We start from the raw sequence: 23661 nt of genomic DNA on the forward strand, positions 1-23661 counted from the left end.
AGAGGTAGCACCTTTCGTGGTTACAATAAAGTGATAAATGAATATGTAAATCCAATCTTCAGACAGAGAAAAATCATTAGGTCATCTAACAGGTGACAATGTGAAGATCGTAAAAATTTCAGCCTCTGTGGAGAAGAGGAGGATCGTATTCACAATCTAGCATATGTGATTATCCCACATGTGGACACAAAAGCTTTGTTATTTGGAGCCAAAAAACATGTTTTCAAAGAGAGTAAGTTCATCAATAGAAATAGCTACTAGGGCTGGTTCTAAATAATAACAAGGGACGCTTTAGAAAGAATTATGTGGTCTACGTGACTAGAAGAAATATTTATTCCACTGCCAAAAATAATTCGCAATCGTTATCTAAATTCTCGCAACCATTTAGTAAATGTTTTTATTTTTTATTGTGAAAGTAGTTTAGAAACTGTAATATATAATATGTTATATGTCAATCTATTTATTTAATGTCTTCATTCAAAATGCAAATAGCAACGATTAATAAGAACTAAAAGTAATCCAATTATAATTTGTTATTTAAACATACATTTTGAAGGAAATTTATTTTAGGTACATAATAATTCAACGGATTGAATTAAACATTGAACTGTGAAACAATTATGTTTGTGTAAAATCATTTTTATTTATACGTGATTATTACTGACTAGTTGTCTCACAGGAAATAAAGTTATTTCATGTCATGTAAATTAATATTTGTTTTCGACTGTTTCCACACGTGTATAATAACACGTATTTATCTACTTCGAAAAAAATAAATAATAATAAAAGACATCTTTATAAAGCTATGTTTTGTTACAAACATTATATTCTAAATAAATAAAAATGCAACTTGTAGATCATTAGTATTACTGGAAAATTCTGTTAGTTACAATCTCAAATTGTTGTTTAAATTATTATGTAATTATATTATTATATATCTAACTCTAAAATCACCTTAAAATTGCTGAATCATACGAATAAGTGTAGGGCGTTGATAAATATTTAATTTAATAACTTTTAGCTTCTTTAATGTTCGAGTTTTGGAAACTCCATTTTTAGTAAAATTTTGTATTTAAAATTTTATTAATATATTCTATTCAAAAATAAATGGAATATTTTTATCTAGAATACATAGTCAACAGATCACTGTGACAAGTTGATCCGTTACTAATAAAATATGCTTCAGTCCTATACTTAATTTTCATGTAATTATATTATATAATAATTTTGTTAATAGTTGCCTTTTAAAAATATTAAATGTTTAAATATTAAATATAAAATATTTAACTTCTAAATAATTGTATTATAATTATTATTTATTAGCCAACAAATCAGTTAATTGGCAGTTTAAAATCACATTACTCTCTTTAACGTTTAAATTTTGAAAAATACCCTTTTATTTAAAACCTCATTAATATAATCTGACTAATAAAGATTGAGCGACTCTACTTTAACGAAAAAACGGCTTAGAAGATCCAAACAAACTTCAGAAACAAGTAAAATATAATATTTAATCTTAAATTATCGAATACATGTTGTGAAAGATTGCAATTCATTCATATCTCGATTTCTTACGTGACTCATGATAACTTTTGAATGGCGTCAGGTAAACTCAGCAAAACAATGATAGCAGTGGATGAAATTCTAACAAAATAGGCTTTAATTCCAAATTTCTTATATGATTATATTATTATTATTATATATTATATTATTTGGAAGACCAGCTTAATATAACCCCATCGTGTGTCATTAGGAATACAAACAAGAAATATTTATAACGTTTCATTATCATAAATTTAAAATTATTTAATGCACTCTAAATCTGTTTAATATTTTTTAGAGAAATATTTAATGGTTCCCATAGATAAACTATAGTTTTTCTAAAAATTAATAAAGTATGTAGTTAATTGACAACTGAAAGAAACATTCACTTTGTTTAATTTTTGAATATTCATTTTTAGTTTACATTATTATACATCACATTTATTTCCTTTAATGTTAAAATTTTAGAAAATCGTTTTTTAGTACAATACTGTATTCAAAATTTCATTAATTTTAATTAATTAATTATTGCTGCATCATGTGTGAGTACAAACATGAAGTTGCGTTTAAGTTAATAAAAAGTTAATAAATTAGCTAATTGTCAATTTAAAATCACTTTTATTTTCTTTAAATTTAAAACTTCATTAATTTAATCTGGAAAATAATTAAGAAATGGTCTAAAAACTCTAAATAAACTTAGATTGAAGAATATTCACAACCGTGTCATTATTAAATATATTAAATATTTTTCAGAAAAATATTTAATGTGGGTGGTTACCATAGACAAACTGCAGTTTTTCTAAAAAATAGTTTAGTTCATTAACAATAATTTAATTTGACCAATCATAAATGAGCCACTGAACTTTTGAATTATGAAGAAACATCTTAGAATCATTAAATAAATTTTAGATTCAACGAAAAATTCCTACACAATAATTTCATATACCAATTCCTTTACGTAATTCTGGACAACGTTCAAATAAATGGCGTCAGTATCTGCAATAAGTAAACTCAACAAATCAATGGGACTGAATAAAGTATCTCTATCATATCCAATCCTTATTTATATTATTATTACGTCTAAGTATACCTTAAAATTGCTGCATCATGTGGAATGTCGAATGCAAAAACCAAATAAATATAAGAATATTTAAAAATGTTCAGAAAAAAATTTGTTGTTCATGAATAAACTGCATATTTTTTTATTATTTATTTATTTACTTAATAGTTCAATTTCTATGAACAACAAAGAATCATAACCTTGTCATAAATACACAATTATTAATATTTTTTAGAAAAAGTTGTCAATTTAATATCGGTGGTTCACACAGATTCACTGCAGTTTTTTTACAAATTTGTAGTCTAGTTAATTAATAGTTTAAAGTCATTTTTAATTTGTTCAACTTTTGAATTTTTAAAATTCCCTTTTTATTTTACATTTTATTTAAAATTTATACCGTAACTTAATAATATAATCTAACCAGTCATAAATGAGCCATAAAATTTGTGAATTATCAAGAAACATCTTAATATATAATCCTTAATTAAACTTCAGATTTAACGTAGAATATTATATTAATCTTAAATTATCGTATAGATATTATGAAAAATTCCTATGTAATAATTTCATATCCCTATTCTTTACGTGACTCTGGACAACGTTCAAATGGCGTCAATATCTGCAATAAGTAAACTCAACAAATCAATGGGACTAGTTGTATTTCTATCAAATTCAATTTATATTATTATTATATCTAATTGTACCTTAGAATTGCTGCATCATGTGCAATGACGAATACAAACAGCAAATAAGTATAATAATATTTATAAGTGTACAAAAAAAAATTTGGAAGTTGTTCATAGATAAACTGCATATATTTTATTTAAATTTACTTCATTGACAGGTCCTTTAACTTTTGAATTTTGAATAACCAATTATGCAATTTCTTATTTAAAACTAAATTTATTTAGTGTAGTAGATAATGAATAAGTTATTCAACTTCAAACACTATCAAGGAACGTGTTAGAAACTCTAAATAAACCTCCTATGCTTCTTAGGCAATTATATCCTATCCTGATTCCTTTACGTGACTCTTGTCAGGTTTCGATGGCGTCAATATCGGGAATACGCAACATCAACAGACCACCAGTTGGTTCATTTCTAACAAAATAGTTCAATTCTGTAAATATCATATGCTTCTTAAATTTTGTATGAAAATATTATTACATTAAGGTCAACACAAAATAATAATGAGGATGTTGCTCAAGACAATGTATTCACCATCATTTTTCTAGAAATGTTTACTGCGTCTTAACTTAAAAACCCAAACACCAGAAGGGCACGGTGTTGAAAATTTCCGTAGGCCGTGGAAAATCCCCAAGTTCTTTCAGTGTTGAGCAGTTTACGTTTAGGAAACAGAAACAGGTGCATCTGGAACAGAGCGCGTAGCGGTACCAAAACAGAAGTGAAATGCGCTGGCCGTGTGTTCGCGTATGCGTATTCGGTCCACGGAACCGAAACCGTACGGATCGATACCGTGACAGTCACAGTCACTTCCCAAACAGATAGCAGCTCTGTCGTTCTCCGGTCTTTTGTAAATATTTACATGAAGCCGATTACTATGACTCAGGGTAAGTGTCTTTCAAAAAACCAAACCGAAATGATTTGTTAGATTTAGTCGCGTCGATGACGACGAGAATTTGTTTGCCTGATTGTGTTTGCATCGTGTCTTGGTTCGTTGGGATGGTTTTCTCTCTAGGAGGGAGACATTCCCGAACTACGTAGCATGTAGTTGGTTTAGTGCCGGTACGTCTGCATCGTGCACTGCAAAACGATGATGGGTGAATGTTGCTTTTAATTGAAATTGTTCCGGTTGTTGAAAATTAAGTGATAACTACCGGCTAAATTTGTAACACGGTAAGTATAAATAGGGTAGGTCATACCCTAATGAACCATTGTTCTAATAATAGACGTCGGGCCGAAACACGGCCAATGTACTTTGTAATTGTTGTTACTTAATGCAGTTACGTTGCTAATAAATGTTTCTTCAAAACACTTTTACTGATTTCATTTATTTAAATAGAACAACAAATGTACCCAGCAGTCCGGAATGCCCCAGACCATTTTAATCGATTTCAAGGAACTGAACCAGTTGATGATTAAACTTTGTATGTGCATGCAATGAATTAATCCAGTTAGTGTTTATATTTAATTAGGAAACTTAATTATACATTCGTAAACTTCTCTAAAATTACTAATTTGTGTCAGAGTCAGAAAAGAGTTTATGGAGCAAAGTGTACTAAGTTTATTTAAAGTAACATAATATCACTTATTTGATTCATTGGTAAGAAAAATTCTATTTCCTACTTTTGCACTATGAGGATTGAACACGTCTTTGTAGTTTGATTTCTTTGTGACATTCGAGATGAATCTCGCAAAGAGCTTTCAGACTCGAATGACAATTATTTCCGTTCCATCGTTCATAGAGTTATTGGAAAAATTTTCAAGGCATAATTTGACGGGATGTGCCTTTTCTAATTGATTTTTTTATGCTCCTTTCATTGATATTTGCTGAGCATCATGTAACTGCTTGTGTATTTGTTGTCGCTTTATTGAAATTTTGATATAAAATATTGAATATTTCTTGTTCAAGCGAAATAAAATATCGATAGCGTTTGGCACCATATTTCAACTAATTTCATAACCCATTCTGGAGCTTGCAAGCAATTCAATAAGGTCATACAAAATATGCGTGTGGACAAAAGAAGTTAGGAAGGTATTTAAATTATGTATTTGGTCCACTTATTTCTTACTGAAATCTTTGATTTACATTAACACAAGAAAAACAAAAAATACAAAATATATAGATAAATTATAAATAAATATTTTAATTTCAATTGTTCTATTTTTGTTAATTATAATAACTGATCTTTTACCTGTTCTCTGCGTTGATATTTGCTTAGTTACTGTTTTTGAATTTGTTGTTGCTTTATTGAAATTATGATAATTTTGGTATAAACTATTACATTGTCTATAGCATTTTGCACCATATATCAACTAATTTCATATTACGTGATGCTATTTGTATGTATAATGTCATACAGAATATACTTGTGGACAAAAAAAAAAAAAATAGGAAGATATTTACTTATGATTTTGAACACTCATTCCTTCCTGAAATCTTTGATTTGCATTGGCACAAGTAAAACTAAAAATATGTAATGTGCCCACAACTCGATAAAATTGTAACTATTGAAACTTGTTATAAATTTGTTAATTATAATAACTGATTTTTTAGCTCCTCTTTATATAGATATTTACTAAGAATCTTGTTACTGTTTTTGTATTTGTTACTGCTCTATTGAAATGATTTTGATATAAAATATTGAATATTTATTGTTCAAACCATATAAAATGCCGATACTTTTTGACACCAGAAATCATCTAATTTCATAATACATGATGGAAATGCATGTAATTCAATAATGTCATACGGGATATGCTTGTGGGCAAAACTAATTAAGAAGATATTTAATTCTGTGTTTGGTCCACTCATTTCTTACTGAAATCTAAAACTAAAAATATAAAATTTGACCCCAACTCTGTAGAAAATGTAACTACTGACTGTTCTAAATTAACAATTATAATAATTTATTTTTTAGCTGCTCCTTGCAATGATATGTGCTAAGCATCTTGTTACTATTTGCGTGTTTCTTCATGCTTTATTGAAATGTTGATAATTTTGTTATAAAATGTGGCATATTTCTTGTTCAAACGAAATAAAATGTCGATAGCATTTGCCACCATTTTAAACTAATTTTATAATACATGATGGAACTTGCATGCAATTCAATAAGATCATACATAATATCCATGTAGACAAAGAAATTGTGTATTTAATTGTGTGTTTAGCCCACTCATTTCTTACTGAAATCTTTGATTTACATTGACACAAGTAAAACTAAAACTATAAAATATGACCCCAACTCGATAGAAAACGTAACTATTGAAACTGTTATAACTTAACAATTATAATAATTTATTTTTTAGCTGCTCCTTGCATTAATATTTGCTAAGCATTTGTTACTATTTGTTTGTTTATTCATGCTTTATTGAAATGTTGATAATTTTGATATAAAATGTAGCATATTTCTTGTTCAAGCGAAATAAAATGTCGATAGCATTTGCCACCATTTTAACCTAATTTTATAATACATGATGGAACTTGCATGCAATTCAATAAGACCATACAGAATATGCATGTAGACAAAAGAAATTAGGAAGGTATTTAATTGTGTGTTTGGTCCACTCATTTCTTACTGAAATCTTTGATTTACATTGACACAAGAAAAACTAAAAATATAACAAAATTTGTTAATTGTAATATTTATTTTTTAGCCACTCTTTGCATTGATATTTGCTAAGCAGTTTTTGTATTTGAAAATTTTGATATAAAATATTGCATATTTCTTGTTCAAACAAAATTAAATGTCATACATAGGTCATAAAGAATATGCTTGTCGTTTACATTGACACAAGAAAACTAAAAATTTAAAATGTCACCACAATTCGTTAGAAAATCTAATTGAATGTTGTTCACTGTCGATAACATTTGGCACCATATTACTAATTTCATAAAACATGCAATGAATTTATATTGCAATTCAATACGGTCATACAGAATATGCTTGTTGAAAAAAGAAATTTCGAAAGTATTTAAATGTATTTAGTTCATTCATTTGTTACTGAAATCTTTGATTTACATTAACACAAGAAAAACTAATTATGTAAAATGTCACCATAATTCGATGAAAATGTAACTTGTCCTAAATTTTTTAGTAATAATAATTTCAACCGGATTTGGCTGCTGCAATTTACTAAATGATAGTTAACAATGAAAGTCCTGAAATATATCACTTATACAAATTCCATTGAAAGTCAGGTGAAAGCAATTTTTTCTTATTACAGTCATTAAGTATTGCAGCATTTTTGCTTGCACTAGCCAATTATTAAGATTAATCCAATTTATAAATACCTCAATAACAACATGGAAGCAAAGAGTGTAAAATTGAGGCTGAACCTTAAAAAAAGCTCCGCAGCTTTTTTATGAAAAGTGTGGTTGTTTGATATGAAAAATTTAATTAAACCTACCCAGAAGTGGAGAAAGTGGTCTGTCAGATGCAGCAGCTTTTTCATCTTGAACGAAAATGCTTAGGACATAACAAACGACATGTCCATCTGTTGCATCTCGATTAAAACAAACTTAATTATGAAATATCCCGGTATTCGGAATTGATTACTGATAAAGAGTGCTCGAAGCCGAAAGTACATTTCCATCTGAGAACCATGTGGATTAAATAGTTTTCCAATTTGTTCAATTAATTCGATATCAATTGATTGCAGCTGACCAAATTAATTCTAAATAGAGGCTGTTGCGTCAACATGACGAACGAAAAACACGACATGGAGCACACTATGAAATAATCTATTTTTAAATATTTTTACAGAATTAAATTGCTTGTTTGTGTCCGATTTTACATTCCAAAGTTAATTGATTTAAATTTTATGATATTACCTCACTGTGCATATCTACTTGTTGATCGATTTTTAATGCTATTTATTAAAATTAAATTTTAAAAAATTCATTATTTAAAGATAAATTTCATTATAATTCACCAAAAATCTATTAAATATTTATTGTTTTCACAAATTGTAAAATATTTTATCTTTGAACGTTTAAATTTTGTTAATAATTTTCAGCCCATGGAAACCATAAATATGTAACTTTTATTTTTAATATTTATTGCACATTAAACTTGTTTTTATGTAAAGAACATTTTGTCACACACTATTAAAATTTTAGATGCAAATCTTCTAAATCAATGAGTGGAATTTCTAATATTTTGACATACAACAACAAATGTTTATAGAAGAATAGAAAATACTCGTTTAAGAATTATACCAGTATTGATCACTCAGACTATGACACACGTTATATGTATTCTGTGCCTTGATACGCAGTTTAATCAATTCTTATCAGTTATTTGCAGTTCGTCATCAAGAACAGATATATAAAAGAAAATATACAAAATATATGCAAACGTAGGGTTTTTAACGTAAGATTAAATGAGTTTTTATTTTCTGTTGTCTAACTGTATATTCATTTCAAAAGTTATTTGATCATTCAATCAAACTTTCCACTAAATCAAAATTAATGTTTAATCTAAATTTGTTGATGTGAAACTTTCCTGAATGTTGTTTATAAACACAAGTCGATGGTGCAAATATTTTTAGCTAGTTAATTGAAGTGAAAAATTTTGTTTCAGATTACTGATCGCAGTTTTCAGAAGAGAAACCGATTGTCTAGCAGCCTATCAACGGCCACATGCTAAAATTGCGGCTGGTGACAACCCACTTCCTGAAACAGCCATAGATTTGAGATGTGTCGTGATAGAGATATGAACCCTTAAATTTAAAATCGAGAGCATCTATCATTAAAAAAGTGAATATTTTTAATAATATCAGCATTAATACCATTTTTAATAGATATTCGTCGCAACTTAAGCTTTTTTGTTAACATAGTGTTCCGTCGATCGAATCACAATCGCTGCGTAGTTTTGTACCTAAGGAGCAACCAGGAATTTTGAAAGGGTGAGTATTTATCTGTGTCTGTATTTTGTGTGTATTTATTTTATACCCGACGTGATGCATTATTTTTATGGTGTTTCTGAAATTAGCTATCTTAATGGTAATCAATAGTGAAAATATCTTGAATGATTTATTGTCGATTAAGTAATACGTATTTTTCTTTTCAGCCTTTCCATTGTTAGGTTTATTTATGTCACTCTTATCTATATTCAGAACACGTTTGTACCAATAAATTTTATAACATAAAAATGATTCAGTTTTTCTTGTGTTAATATAAATAATACTCATTCATAAGTCATGTTTTACCATTGAAATGCTCCTCAAACCTTACAATAATTGTATAACGGGTTCATAACATAGAAGAAAAACAAACTGTAAAAGTAAAACCGTTTATGAATACAGTTTTTACTTCACATTTCTAAAGTCACACTACTAGTTCGGATAATAAAATTTTGCTTAAAGTAAAGTTGACATAGCTTTTTGTGAGGTGTGATATTTATTAGAAATGTTTCAATAAAATATTCATATCTAAGCAAGAGAAGGTTAATAAAACTTTCGTTCTATCTCATTAAAACAGCTTACCTTAATTATAAAGTATTAAAAGCGTTAACCAAGGTTTTCTTTATTGAAGCAGTAGAAACAATGGATGAATGGAATTATTTAATTAAAAATCAAGTAGTAATTTAACATACTGTATTAAAATACATTTTATTTATTCATTCTATAAAGGTTATTCAACCAAAAAATATGAGAGTCGATTGCACTAAGCAGGTAAGATCTTAATAACGAAATTTAACATAGATAAGAAAAAAGCTACTCTAAAATGTACACACATTACTATTTAATGTTATTTAGGACACCTCTAATTAAATTTAATACATTTTATTTAAAATCCTCTGTCACTATATTCTTTCCACAATTATTCATTTTGTGTCCAAATCAAAATAATTTCTACTGAAAGAAAATGACAAGAAAAGAAACTCCAAACCATAACGTTTCCTTCATCGTGTTTTAAACTTTTTGTGGTATCTAAGGTCCAAACTTATATTTGGAGGACGACCAAAATTCGTTTTTCAATCTGATCCTATTCTATTCTAGTTCTCTCTTCATCACTCCAAAATACTCTTCGCCAAAATTGTGGAGGATAATTAAAATATTTTTGTGCAAAGTTTAATCTTAATATCCATATTTGTTCGGATTTATAAGATATTTCGCTAATGCAAGTGGCTAGTATGTTCAGAGATCTGATCTGATTCGTGTCTCTTTGATATCTGATTGTCAACTAAACAGTGGTCGTTCTTATCTGCTTAACAATTTTTGTGTTTCTGAGCACTGATGTCCATGTTTTAGGGTTTCCTATTTTCTGTTGAAATTGTTTCTTAGTGTATGGATCTCAATTGCTTTCCTAACCATTCCAGTGGGATATCCACTAATCGAGGCAAACAGTTATATTTCTTGGAATACAATGTTGTAATTTCCTTATAACAGTGCAGTTTCGTTTATGTTCTTTAATCCTAATCCCCATTGAAAGTTTAGTGCTCTTCTGCAAGATCATGGTATGCGGTATATTCCTATATAGGGGTCTCCCTTATCTTTGATGGATCTTAGACTGAGTTTTGTTCATTCTGTCGATGTTTGATCCTTCTACTAGACACACTGTTGTATATGATTCAATTAATTCATTTTCTATTTGCCTAGTAGACAAAAAAGGATTTCTTTTACTGATTTTTCCAACTTGTCTGTCTATAAAAAAAATTAGTTTTTTGTTATGACTTTTTTTTATTTTATTTTCAAATGAACGTTGCTATTTCCCTTTTCTCCTTAGTGGAATGTTTCTTACTTTCCACTAAAAGTGAGTATGACAATATATATATAGAATATTGAAATATGTTTTATATACTTCAGAAATTTTCATTTGGGTTGATAAAAGTGTACGTTTAAATATCCATATTATTGTCAACTTTACAGTTAAATAATAATAATAATAATAATAATCAATATAAATGTTTATTAGTTGGTTTAGTTAGTATTTATTAATATTTGAAAAAAACAGGGGTGAAAAATAGAGCAACTATAAAATAAAACAACCTTACGTACATTCAACATTTCTTTATTTAGTATCTAGTAGCATATCCATTATTTTTAATAAGTAAACACCTTTTTTTCCTCGACTTCAGTAACTTTTCAATATAAACGTACCTATCAGTTTCATTCCAAAGGTTTTCAACTGGATTGAGGTCTAGGCTTTGTGCTGGCCAATACATTATACATACTTCTTGAGAAGCCAATCAATCTATAATGTCCCGATAAACGAAACGACTCATTATTCCGTCTATCTTAACCAGCGAGGCCATGCTATACCCAGAAAAATATCCCATAACGCCTCGTCTACGATGCTTTACAATAGGTCTAGTGTACTTGGGATTATACCTTTCATTAATTGGTCTTTTCTCCAATGAAATACTGTCAGATTTGAATAATTGAAACCGACTTCCATCGGAAAACAAAATTGTTTTCCATTTCCCATATGTTCAGGTCACATATTCTCTTGCAAAAAGTAGTTTTGGCTCCTCTTATTTTTTGCAGTAATAAAGGACTTCTTTATTGATTTTGTACTGCATAGATCAGCTTCGTTTTATAGTACTCACCGACACATTTAGTTCGTTTATTTCTTGATTTATGCGGGATGTGCTGATAAAAGGGTCGTTAACAGGAACCATTTTTATTTTCCTGTCCATGACTCTATTAGTCTTTAGTTTTCTACCACTTTTAGTAACTTTTTACACCGTATTCCTTCTGTTAAAATTGGAAATCGTCCTCGAAATGATAGATTTGTTTAAATTTAAATCGACTGCAATTTGCTTTCTCTGCTTTTTACCATTACAGAACTTTTCTACAATTTGTTGTTTAATTTGTATCGATAAATGGACATCTCTAGACATTTTTACTTTTAAGTAACGATATTAGACACAGATATAAATTATAAAATCAACTATATTGAATATAAATATGGTTTGGTTGATTTACTTACCAACTATGCTAAAAATAAAAAGTAATAGTTATATATGTATACGTATACGAAATGTTTAATTTAATTAAAAAGAAATGTTTTTAATTTGTTGCTCTACATATGAGCCGTTTACTGGAAATATTTTGAATTAAATCATTTTAGAATATATTTTACAAAATATTTAACTTTAAATTTTGCCACTATCGAAAGAAATTTTTCTCATATAAAATAAAATATCATGAAAGAGTATTTTTGTATAAAACGACAGCGAATTTAAAATGATTAGTAGTAAAACCCGCTTCTACAGAAAGTTGAGGTGCTCTGTTTTGCACTAGAATATAGTTAAACCTCTCGATTATAAATCAAAATTTTGAACTAATCATGTTACATAAAAAATGAAAATAGTCAATTAATCTACACATTCATAACGCTACAAACAATTTTCTATACTACCACGAGTATAATTATCATTATGAAGCACATGTTTGCGAATATCATGTACAAATATAGAACACATGTTAGCGAGGTTGACATTCTTCGTGTCAATCATCTTGTGGCAGAGAAAGTACGGTATTATACGATATGAATGACCTTAAGGCAATTTATAATCACGTATAATAAAATATTCGCATTTTTATTGTTTAAAATTGACTATTACTTACGTTTAGTGAAGGTAAAGGCATCAACGATCGTTGCTTATGCAACCGCAATTGACTATGGAACGATTCCAAAAGAGGTTATAATGAGATAGTAAGAGAAACATTTTTATAACTACTACAAATATACGAAGAAAAGTGGTTTTGTTCTTCCATTAGCAATAAAATTGAAGAAAATTTGATATTTTATTTACTCCTACTAATATTTTTATGATCCTGTAAGATTACATATTTAGATACAATCACATTCACATTTTGAGATAGTTGTGTGTTATTAACTTTCTTATTCCTATTTAAAATGTGAATAGATCCAATGTGTTAAATTATTAAATCAAGTTCATTCATTTACTAATTGATTCTTACATTCTCTTCCATTTTATTCGATTCTATTGGTTTACAATACATATTCAAGGTTTTAGATGTAGTTTATAGGCATTGTAAAATGACTGCAATTTTCACACAATCTATTTGACATTATAAAACAAGGCAAATAACATCCATTAATTTCCATAAAATTCAGATAAATTTCCAATCCCGATTAATATTTGGACTCTTAATCTTTGCCAATATGTCAGCCAAATTTATTAATAACTATGAGGTGAATTATGTAATGGCATAAAATAACTATAAAATTGTATGTCTGGAATAAACTAGAAAAACAAGGACATTAATCGCATGACAATAAATTGAGGTAAAGGTTGTAAAGGTCCTTCTAAACTTCTAAACTATACTGATGAGTAAATTTTTTTTACTAATATGGCTACAGAAATAGCACACATTACTATCTTAACGTTAGTTAATAAACAAACACCTATAATTAAATATAATCAAAATATTTTATATTCTATTCTTTATTATTCATTTTGTACGTAAATCAAAATAACGTTTACTTATATTAAATCTTAAACAATAAATACGAATGAACTTTTGTAAAATATATATTTATTAAATAATTTATACACTACTTTAAACAAAATTGTTAATATTTTGTTAGGTAACTTTTGGTCGTTATAACCATCTGGAAATGGTGAGGCAAAGATTCAATGAAATATCGATAATTGTCGTTTGATATTAAATTTCACGACTTTTCAATTAATAACCACAATTCATCTAAATTTAATGCTTATTGGTGTTTTAATCGAGGATTCATGTCGTTCCACAACTTTACAATTGTATTTAGATCCGGTCATTTTTCTATTAATTTTTCTATACCATGCCAAGAAAAGGAATTCTTAACCGAAACATTGTTTCAGAGTATATCTGGAATCCAAACTTTTAGTAGGAGGACGATGTATGTATTTTTTACCATCAGATCTTGTTCAATTGAAGTATCCTTCGCCAAAATTTTGTAAAATAATTAATATAATTCGAATCTTTTTTGATACTAATGATCTTTTTACTGAAATATATCCTATATAATTTTGTTCATTCAGTTGACGTCTGATTGTTCTATTAGACACACTGATATTGTATGATACAATTAACACATTTATCTAAGACAAGAAACAATGTGGTTTACTAATTTTTCTATTTTGTCTATTAATAAAAGGAGATCTTGTTAGGACAATTTCTTATTGAATTTTCAATTGAGTGTGTTGTTTCATATTTCTTATTAAGCACTAAAAGTGAATTTACTTAATAAAATAATATGAATCATATTAAGAGAATTGTGTCACAAAACTTAAAAACATTTGAATGTGCAATTTCCTTGGCCAATCAAATCAGACAAATATATGCATTTAATGTAACATCTCTGACGTTTATAAGATGTGTAACAAAAAAGTAAAGAAAAGTATAGATTATTGAAATATATTTTTTACACTGACTATAAAAAATTTGAATCCAATCCTTTCATGAAATATCTTACAAAATGTTTGATTGTAAATTTTGAGTTGTTTTTCTGACCACCGATAAAAATAGTAATATTTATCTTCCAAGAATAAAAGATCTATGACATTTTAATTGAACATATTTTCTTTCCGTCCAAAATTCAGAAAAGCTCAAGTTTTCAGAAAATACCATTAATATTTATATTTACTCACTTTCAAGAACTCCAGCCTAAGGTAATTTTAGAATATTATACATCCTAGACGTTAATTTTAAAACAACATCCCAAACATCCTATAAATATTTATTCTAATAGAAACTGAAAAACAATGTTATTGCAACCTAATTGACGTACTGCTAGTCACAACACAATACAATAACTTAAGATTTCATAAAAAATTTGGCATCTTTCCAACACTTTAAATAAAATTTGAAAGTGTAAAAGAAAACATCAAATTGCACAACGTATACAAACTTAATTCTTACTACAAAAATAGACGATTAATTTAATGATGACGCAGACTGAATTTAGCACCGGACTAAAAACTTTACTTTTGTACATTATATATATGAAACTTTCCAAATACCCCCTTATTGATTTTAGGAAACACGAGCGATAGGGGATTAATATTTTACCTTGAACTCAAACTAAAAATGCGTTGTATTCTACCACAAAAAAGAAGTAAATAAATACTAATTTAATTTCAGACATCGATCAATAAAAATTGATTGATTCCAGTAACTCGATATAAATACCATTCTTATAACACATACATGAACATTATAATGAACGCATGTCTAGTTTATCATTCCGAGAACGCCACAAATAATATAAAAGTAGAAACAGAAAACAGTAAGTTTGATATCGCTAAAACTGATACAGACATGGATCCGTTGCTGGTGTAATCAACATTTGCTGACTCCGTCATTCAGTTAATTACGCTTCGCCAAGTGGTACGGTTTAGTGACAGTCCCTCAATTTGCCATATTAGTGACTATCGTATTGAATTTTACGCTGGATTCGACCATGCAAATTGGTACATCGGGATCCATTTATTTGTCGGAAGTTTGTGCATTCCTCAGGAGCAGCGCCGAAGTCACGTAAAATTGGTATACACTTTTATGGATTATTTTATTTGTTTAAATTTTGTATCAAAATAGTGTAAAAAACTCCTTTAAATGAAAGTTATACTTTGTCATTAAATTTAACACAGTAAAAGTGTTAAAATTCTAATTAAAGTTAGAAATATTTTAGTTATTAAATATCAAATTAAGAAATTAAGTGCCAAAATGTTCAGATACAATTTAAAACAACATACATTAAAAAATAATTAATTTCTAATAATTTAATCTTAATATATAAATAAATTAATTTTATTACCTTGTGGAATTATTCACAAGTTAAAAACAATGAAATTGGTTAACAACAACATTTAGGTACTGTGACTAAAACTTTAGGTAAACCAGTCTGAACCTTTGTACTATTTATTAGTATAATTTGATTTAAAGAAAAGCAGTGGTTGACAAATCGATATAAGTGAACGTGTCTTGGATTAGTTAAACCATCATAGGACTTCCCATATAAACGTAAGAATTATTTTAAAATTAGTTGTAGATTTATGCCAAAGAAACACCACATTTTATCTAAAATTCACTCGGTTTAATTTTAACGACAATTTTATATCATATCTGACTCAAATACAAGTTAAATGATAAACTAAATAAATTAAATTAATTTTAAATAAATATTAAAATTAAAATACAAAATGAAATTATAGTAATACATAAAATTTTTATAAATATTTGAAACAGTGTTAAATTAGGCAAAATATGTCCATCACAGAAAGATTATTTCATAGTAGTTTTAAATAAATGTCATACATTTTAAAAATATTGTTTTCTTAAAATTATTTACTTTCTATTTCTATTTTATAATGATGGTAGAAGAAAAATTAATTTAAAGTGCACACTCAATTAATTAACATAGATAACCAATTTTAAAATATTTAATGTCCATCAAAAAGTTGCCATATAATCTAATATTTCATTTCTATAAAAATAAAACATAATTTTTCAAATAACACGAAAAATATAATGCATATTTCATACTAATATACTTATAGATAACGCAGCGACAATTGTTTGTATATCTATATCTTTTTAATATAAATTAAATTATATACGAAATAAATTTTAATCAAAATGAATGTAACACGAATAAATATTCATGCAAATTTAATTCCTAATAATTGTAAAATATTCACTATATTATCAAATTATATGAGAATTAAAAAAATTCATTTTTCATTTACATATTAAAAAATTGCAGCGTAATTTAATTTTTATAAAAATACCAGATAATATTTCATGTAAATTTTATTCTAAAGAAAGTTATAACAACGTTTATGTATAACTATTTTAATTATAAACAATACAAACATGTCATCAAATCACAAAATAAACTTTATTTTCTTTTGTATATATAGATATAGGATATCTTAATATAAATTAAATTATTAACAAAGTATTAATTAAGAAATTCAAAAATATAACAAAATACAATTTTCTTATTTTTTGAATTTAAAAAAAAACTATATTATCTTAACCATTTTAAAAAATATATTTTTCTTAAAATTAATAATTTCATTTTCAAAATCATTTTTGTTTTATAAGGATGGTGAAACAAACATTCTTATAATTGTTTGTATTTTTAATTTAAATCAAAATGGATGTACATAAATTTCATGCAAATTTAATTCCCAATAACTGTAGAATATTTAATCCATAACTTAAAAAAAAATGGTAACAATCTATTTATAACTACTTGAATATATTATAAATAAAGCATTAATTAGTTAATTAATTCTAAAAATATAACACACATATAGGTACAATTAAATTTTAATCTTTTTAAATAAAACTAATCATATCACTTAAATATGATATCTTTAATATGATAATTTAATTTTTTATTTTATTTACACACCAAAACATTATTAAAAAATATAATAATTTTTGAAACTATAACTATCATTATAAATTTATATAAGAGTTAATTAGTTTGTTATTCATAATATAACAGAGAAAAATGATTTTATTTACACATTAAAAAATTGCAGTATAATTTAATGTTTATGAAAAAAAAAACATATTTCATGCAAATTCTTTTTCTGGAGAAAGTTATAGCGTTAACTATTTTAACATTAATTAAATTAAGTTACATTAATGACGAAATATAAATAAAATTTATTTTCTTTTTAAATAAAAATAATCATAGTACTAATGACATTAATAACTGAAAAACTTTGTCAATAATTTTTTTCTGAACATTTTTATTTTCAAAATTAATATAATAATATATAAATCTTTATGAAATTATATAAAATTTATGAATTTGTCAAGTAATTAACACAGAAATATAATTAAGTAGTATTTATAAAAAAAGTACAACATAATTTAATTTTAAATTTGATCAAAATAAAACATTACTTTTAAAATAACGAAAAATATAATATTTTATATAACTGTAGTAGATTTGCTCTATATTTTAATTAAAGCATTAATTAAATAAAAATGTATTTTTTTTCATATTTTTTTATTTCATAACGTAATTTTTAAAATGGAACGAAAAACAATGCATATTTCATATAAATTTAGTTCATAATAACTAGAGAAAGTTCGTTCCATAACTATTAAAGTAGTAGCAACAATTTATACTTCTATAACTACTTGTTTTCCTTTTGTTAATATAAATGGAAAAGTTAAGCAGATGTTACACTTCATTATGCAGTGCTGTTTTGCCAGTCTACCTGTTATGACACTATCAAGTCATATATTATACATATTGCCATTTAATTTATTTCATGAGTGTTTATGGTTGAGATAATACAATATGGATTTTCCTATTAATAGTTAAGTAAACCGAAAACATTTGACTGCATAATTAGTATTTGGTGCAACGTATTCATTTATAGTTAGTAGCAAATGCATGACATTTTCAATTTAATCATTTGTTTACGTTGATAGGCTTCATTGTTTCTATTCCTTGATAAATTTTAGTGAGTGTAACAGCTCAAATTAAACAGTTAATGATTTCATCACGGTAGAGAACAGTCATTCAAAAATATTTGGGTGATGTTAGTTTCAATAAACCTTTTGTGCCGTTAACGAGGTAAGCGTGTTTTGCCATGGCGTATAATTATGTTTTGATGAAAATTCTGCATACTGTAATTTTAAAACCCAAATATTAAATTTCCATGTCACTTACAGCAAATAATTATGTGCGTGTTAACATGATTAAACGATATAAATAATCAATAAATTTTTCCCTTGAGGTCTGAGCAATGTTACATTAGGGATGTTAATTTGTGGATGTGGTTGTTTACTACAAAACAAGGAGTGTGAACGTTTTATATGTAATGACCAACTGCAAAGTAATTAACTAGAAAATACAAAAGACGAATTAACGCGTATCGATCAATTCCTTCCACGTATGAGCCAAAAATACGGTGTTACTAAGGATACAACGTATACATCTTCCTGTGAAATCACTTTGTTACAAACACCTGTGATTATTGTGTGTTTACAGCCCGGTAAACATGAAAATATTCTTTTTAACTTCTGTTTGCTTTGTATTCTCTTCACTCATTTCTAAAAGCGTTGACAGGAAGACAGAAAAAAAATAATGGACTTTTCTGAGATGGCTTCGTTGATTAGAACACATGTCAGTTAATGTGTACCAATTTCTATCCAATCTATATTGTGCGGAATAATGAATTGGCAAATAATTATTCGTTAGCCTCTATAGTTGGATAAGCCTTGAACTTGACCAAATAAATCCTACCGATGGATTATTTATAAACACTGACAATTAGTCATTAAACGTTTCCACACAATGGAATGCCTATCAGCTACTTTCAAATTAAAGGTCGATACAACTTGTATAACACATTAAATGTTATTATAACTCGAAGCAAACACGAATTGTACATTGGTTATTTTCCACCGGAAACCACTGAAAGTCAGTCTGATTTGTGCCCATTAGATTTGACTTTAATGTTTAAAATCAATAATTTTTTGCATTTTGAAGATATTCAATATAATAAATTAGAAAACTTGATTTTTATTTCTATTGAAAACACTCTTGACTTCAGTAACTTTCTAGAATAGTTTAGAGAATCCGTTTTAAGTTTTATGTTAATGGTATTTGACCTGGTCACGTAAAGTAAAATGCCGACATGCAAAGATATGATTTTATACCCCTAAGCGTTCTTGGAATTTGCATTTATGCATACTTGATAAAATCCATGTGTGATAGTTTCAGGAAATTGACCAAACTTTAGTTGGAATCAATCAATTTTATTTAAATTTCGTTTTACTGTTTTTAATAATAAAAAATTACTATTCAATTTTGTAGTAATATACGAAAATAAATTTATATTTATGGCCAAAATCTTTTGCACGAATATCATGGAAAGTCACACACATAGAAAAATATTAATGCATAGCTATTTTATTCTGGATCCCTTTTCGCATTTCGTTTCAATTCTGGTAAAGTAACGGATAATCTTTAAAAAAATGGCCCGACCTTCCCACAAGGTTCAATGTTTTGTTACAGTAAACAAAATCTTTCCTAAAAATGCAATTACCTAAACTTCCTGCATTGTAATTTGTTTATTCTGTAAAACCAATACCGACGCGATTAAAATATTTTCTCCTTAAACTAAGGAAAAAAGGAAATTGACATTGAAGAACTTAGAATACAATTACTGAGTCAAGAACAAGGCTGCAAAAAAAAACAGAATAAAACTACGATGACATTGTTTTATCATCATAATATCGATTTTGAATCCTAAGCAGTATCTACTGATGTGCACTTAAGTACCAATAGTGATAGGTGTATTAAAACATCCACCATGTTTCTGTTGGTGGACATTAGTTTCAGGTATTTTTTGAAATATTCTAGTTTAAGTTTGAATAGAAGCTTATAATTACTAAACGTCACTGTCAGAAGCCCATACTAATGAAATTATTTTTGACATTGCAGAACAAAAAGTATGAAAGGACCCGCCAAGAAAGAAGAGACACAAAAAGTGGTACCGAGAATTGATTATGAGTCGAAGGCAGGAAAAATAAAGAAGGCATTTACTTCTTGCTTAGGATCGAAACCTACATCGACACCCACCACTTACGATGAGGCCAAAGCCAGTTGTAAAGCCCGCAAACGCAAAGAAAGGCAGGAGAGCATCAGCTCCCTCTGCGAAGACAGAAAAGTCATCCGATCCAATTCGGAGGAAAGGCCAGCTCAAAGAAAGCATTTGGAGAAGAAAGACAATATCAGACGTGTGTCCAGCAATGAAGACTTCATCAAATCCGCATCTATAGAAAAAATTAACGTTTCGCCAAACAGGTATTCCAACAATGATAAAACATTAACCTACGAAGATTACGAGCACGAAAAGAGGAGGTCGCACGAAAGATTTTCCCGTCCGTTGGCTTTGAAAAGTAGAAGAAACCATCCTAATAAAAGACTCAAGGTCAGATATGTGTCGAAGCCAAAGTTCAAGCATGAATCCAGCGAACAGCAAAAAGAACACTCCCTAAATAAAGTGGTCATACCGCAAGGCATCCAAGCGGTGGATGTAGACGTTAAACATGCTGAACCGGCCGAAGCGGATACAGTCAGCTTGTCGAAATTTCTACGCCTTCATAGTCTCGAAAGCGAAAGATCGCCCAGCCCCGTTAACACTCCTGTCTCTCCAGTATTAGATTTAAAAACGTTGCATGAACAAATAGACTGCTCTGAACCAGTATTATCCAGCTACAACCAAAAAATCGAAGAAAGTACTGAAACACCCAGCATATCCCTTGCCAACAACAGACTTCTACTATCACCACGAAACTCCATTATAGCTACTCACCGTATATACTTAGACAAGGACGTACCGCAAATTAAAGCTGCCCTAGAAAAGAAACCTAAGAATCCAGTGGACGAGCGCATGCAGAAACTCACGAAAGACATCAACACCTTAAAGAAAAAGATTAAAAAGAGAGAAGGAGAATTCGAAGCGGCCACTGGATTTAAGCCGTCGCACGTTGACAAGCTTAACGACAGCACTTTAAAGAAATTGTATTCGGATCTAACCAAATTGAAAAAGGAACAAAAACAGTTAACAGAGGTGTCTGGCGGATGTGCTTTGATTCAAGGGGATGCCGTTAAAGACGACAAACCCTTAACTGCCGTTAATATTAAGGATACTGTTTATGAATTGGAAAAGGTATGGAATTCATTAAATTATTAAGATTATTGATGTGTAATCAGTCAATTTTGTTACAGAAATTGGCGTCGAAACGAGAATCGACCAACAGGAGTTACAACATTGAAGAAATGACCCCCGAACAGCTCTTGGACGAAAAAGTGGCTATACAAAAAGCTCTGTTGTATTTGGAATCTGTACACGGTCGTCCAAACAACAAGGAAGACCGGGACTTAGTCAGACCTTTTTACGACAGGTACAGAACTCTAAAAAGGATGGTCGCCAAAATATCAACGGTAAGCTTCAACACTAAACTAAAATTCATAAAGTACTAATGAGACTTTTCACTTTCAGCCAAGTTTGGAACTCGCAACAATTCACGAGGACGAAACCATGCATTTCATAACACCTCTGCCAACACAGACGTCGGAAAATGAAGAGGAGAAACCGAAATTGAATGCTTCTTCCAGTACAGATAGCGACACCGACGTGTCCGTCAGTGAGACATACCATTCTCTCACCAGAGACGAGCTTTTAGCCGAGTTAAAAATTGTAACTGAAGAAAAGAAGGAACTAAGAAGAACCATTAAGGAGTTTGAGTCGAACGTACAACAAAAAACGGGAAGAATGATTCAGAAAGAAGATAAGGCACCCATTGAATATGCTTACACATCGTACAAGAAGGTTAAGGCGAAACTTAGGCTTTTGGAAGCTTTGGTTGGAAAGCAAAATTAAGCATAAGGTGGCTAAATAGTATTTAAAAATGTCATGTTCAAACCATTTAAGATCTAAGAAATTTTATTATCTATTACGTGTTAAAAACTAAGCGTAAGTTAGCTTGATGTTAACTTGATATCATAGTTTTTATTCAATGTTGACAAGCATTCCTGAAAATTTTGGAAATATTGTTATATTTAGAATAAGACGTACAAATCGAATTGACCAAATTATGACTATTTAAAAGTTAAATTGATATTATAAAAGGATATAACGGTGAAAAATTAAGTTACAAATTGAGGACAATTAAAACTAAAAATATCAGTTTTCCACTATTACTACCAATCATCATTACAGGACGACATTCTATAACAAGAGTAAAATCATGTTTTGAATAATATATTTTCGAAATGTATATTAGTCATTAGATAACTGTTACTAGCGTAACTTAAATATAAATATTTCGATTATATAAAATGTTTCATTACATTTTTAAGACGAAAAAAATAATATTCGAAATGACAATTGTGCTAAACTTTTTCTAAGGAGAGAAATTTTGGAATGTCGATCAAATCTAATATTATTTTTCTTGTAGCTCTAACTTTTGGAACTGATTTTACAAAATTATGTGATCATCTTGACTTTTCTATATACACGTAAAATAACTGTTTTGCTATTTGAACACTTTTAATATATGGTTAATTAATTTTTGTATGTAAATAATTTTCCTCTTATGACTTACTCAATAGTGGCATCAAATCGTACAAAAGAGATAGAACCTAGAGGCTAAATTTTCTGTAGGATACAACTAATTATGTTTCTTAATTTGTAGGCGTTAGAATTTGTTAAAATTTTGAAAACTAATCACACAGTTAACAATGACATAATTTCATTTTTATCTTATAAAAACTGTTTGTTATACATAGTAGGACTTCTGTGTATTTAAAATAAAATGCATTAACTAACAAAAGTTGTTTTATTTTATAACCTATAATTTAATAAAAA

The 23661-nt window shown here is 28.1% G+C and overlaps 1 protein-coding gene across 2 annotated transcripts; it reads left to right on the plus strand.

Moving 5' to 3' along the window:
* Window positions 1-4036: 4036 nt before the first annotated feature.
* Window positions 4037-23626, plus strand: LOC109607512 (protein FAM13A). Of its 2 annotated transcripts, XM_049966657.1 has the most exons (6): window positions 4037-4173; window positions 8869-9044; window positions 9125-9193; window positions 20730-21960; window positions 22020-22235; window positions 22294-23626. In XM_049966657.1, the coding sequence occupies exons 4-6, from the start codon at window positions 20740-20742 to the stop codon at window positions 22672-22674; spliced, it is 1818 nt and encodes a 605-aa protein (XP_049822614.1). In that variant the 5' UTR covers window positions 4037-4173; window positions 8869-9044; window positions 9125-9193; window positions 20730-20739; the 3' UTR covers window positions 22675-23626. The 2 variants fall into 2 exon arrangements, with proteins under 2 accessions (XP_049822614.1, XP_019879551.1); XM_020023992.2 differs by lacking the exons at window positions 4037-4173; window positions 8869-9044; window positions 9125-9193 and adding an exon at window positions 15556-15793.
* Window positions 23627-23661: the final 35 nt, after the last annotated feature.

Source organism: Aethina tumida, chromosome 4 (genome assembly GCF_024364675.1).
Source record: "Aethina tumida isolate Nest 87 chromosome 4, icAetTumi1.1, whole genome shotgun sequence".
Taxonomy (NCBI): Eukaryota; Metazoa; Arthropoda; class Insecta; order Coleoptera; family Nitidulidae; genus Aethina; species Aethina tumida.

Coding starts and splice junctions, on each gene's coding strand:
- LOC109607512 (XM_049966657.1), top strand. CDS start 20,740: ATGAAAGGACCCGCCAAGAAAGAAGAGACACAAAAAGTGGTACCGAGA. Junction 21,961..22,019: donor CTGTTTATGAATTGGAAAAG/GTATGGAATTCA, acceptor ATTTTGTTACAG/AAATTGGCGTCGAAACGAGA. Junction 22,236..22,293: donor TGGTCGCCAAAATATCAACG/GTAAGCTTCAAC, acceptor TTTCACTTTCAG/CCAAGTTTGGAACTCGCAAC.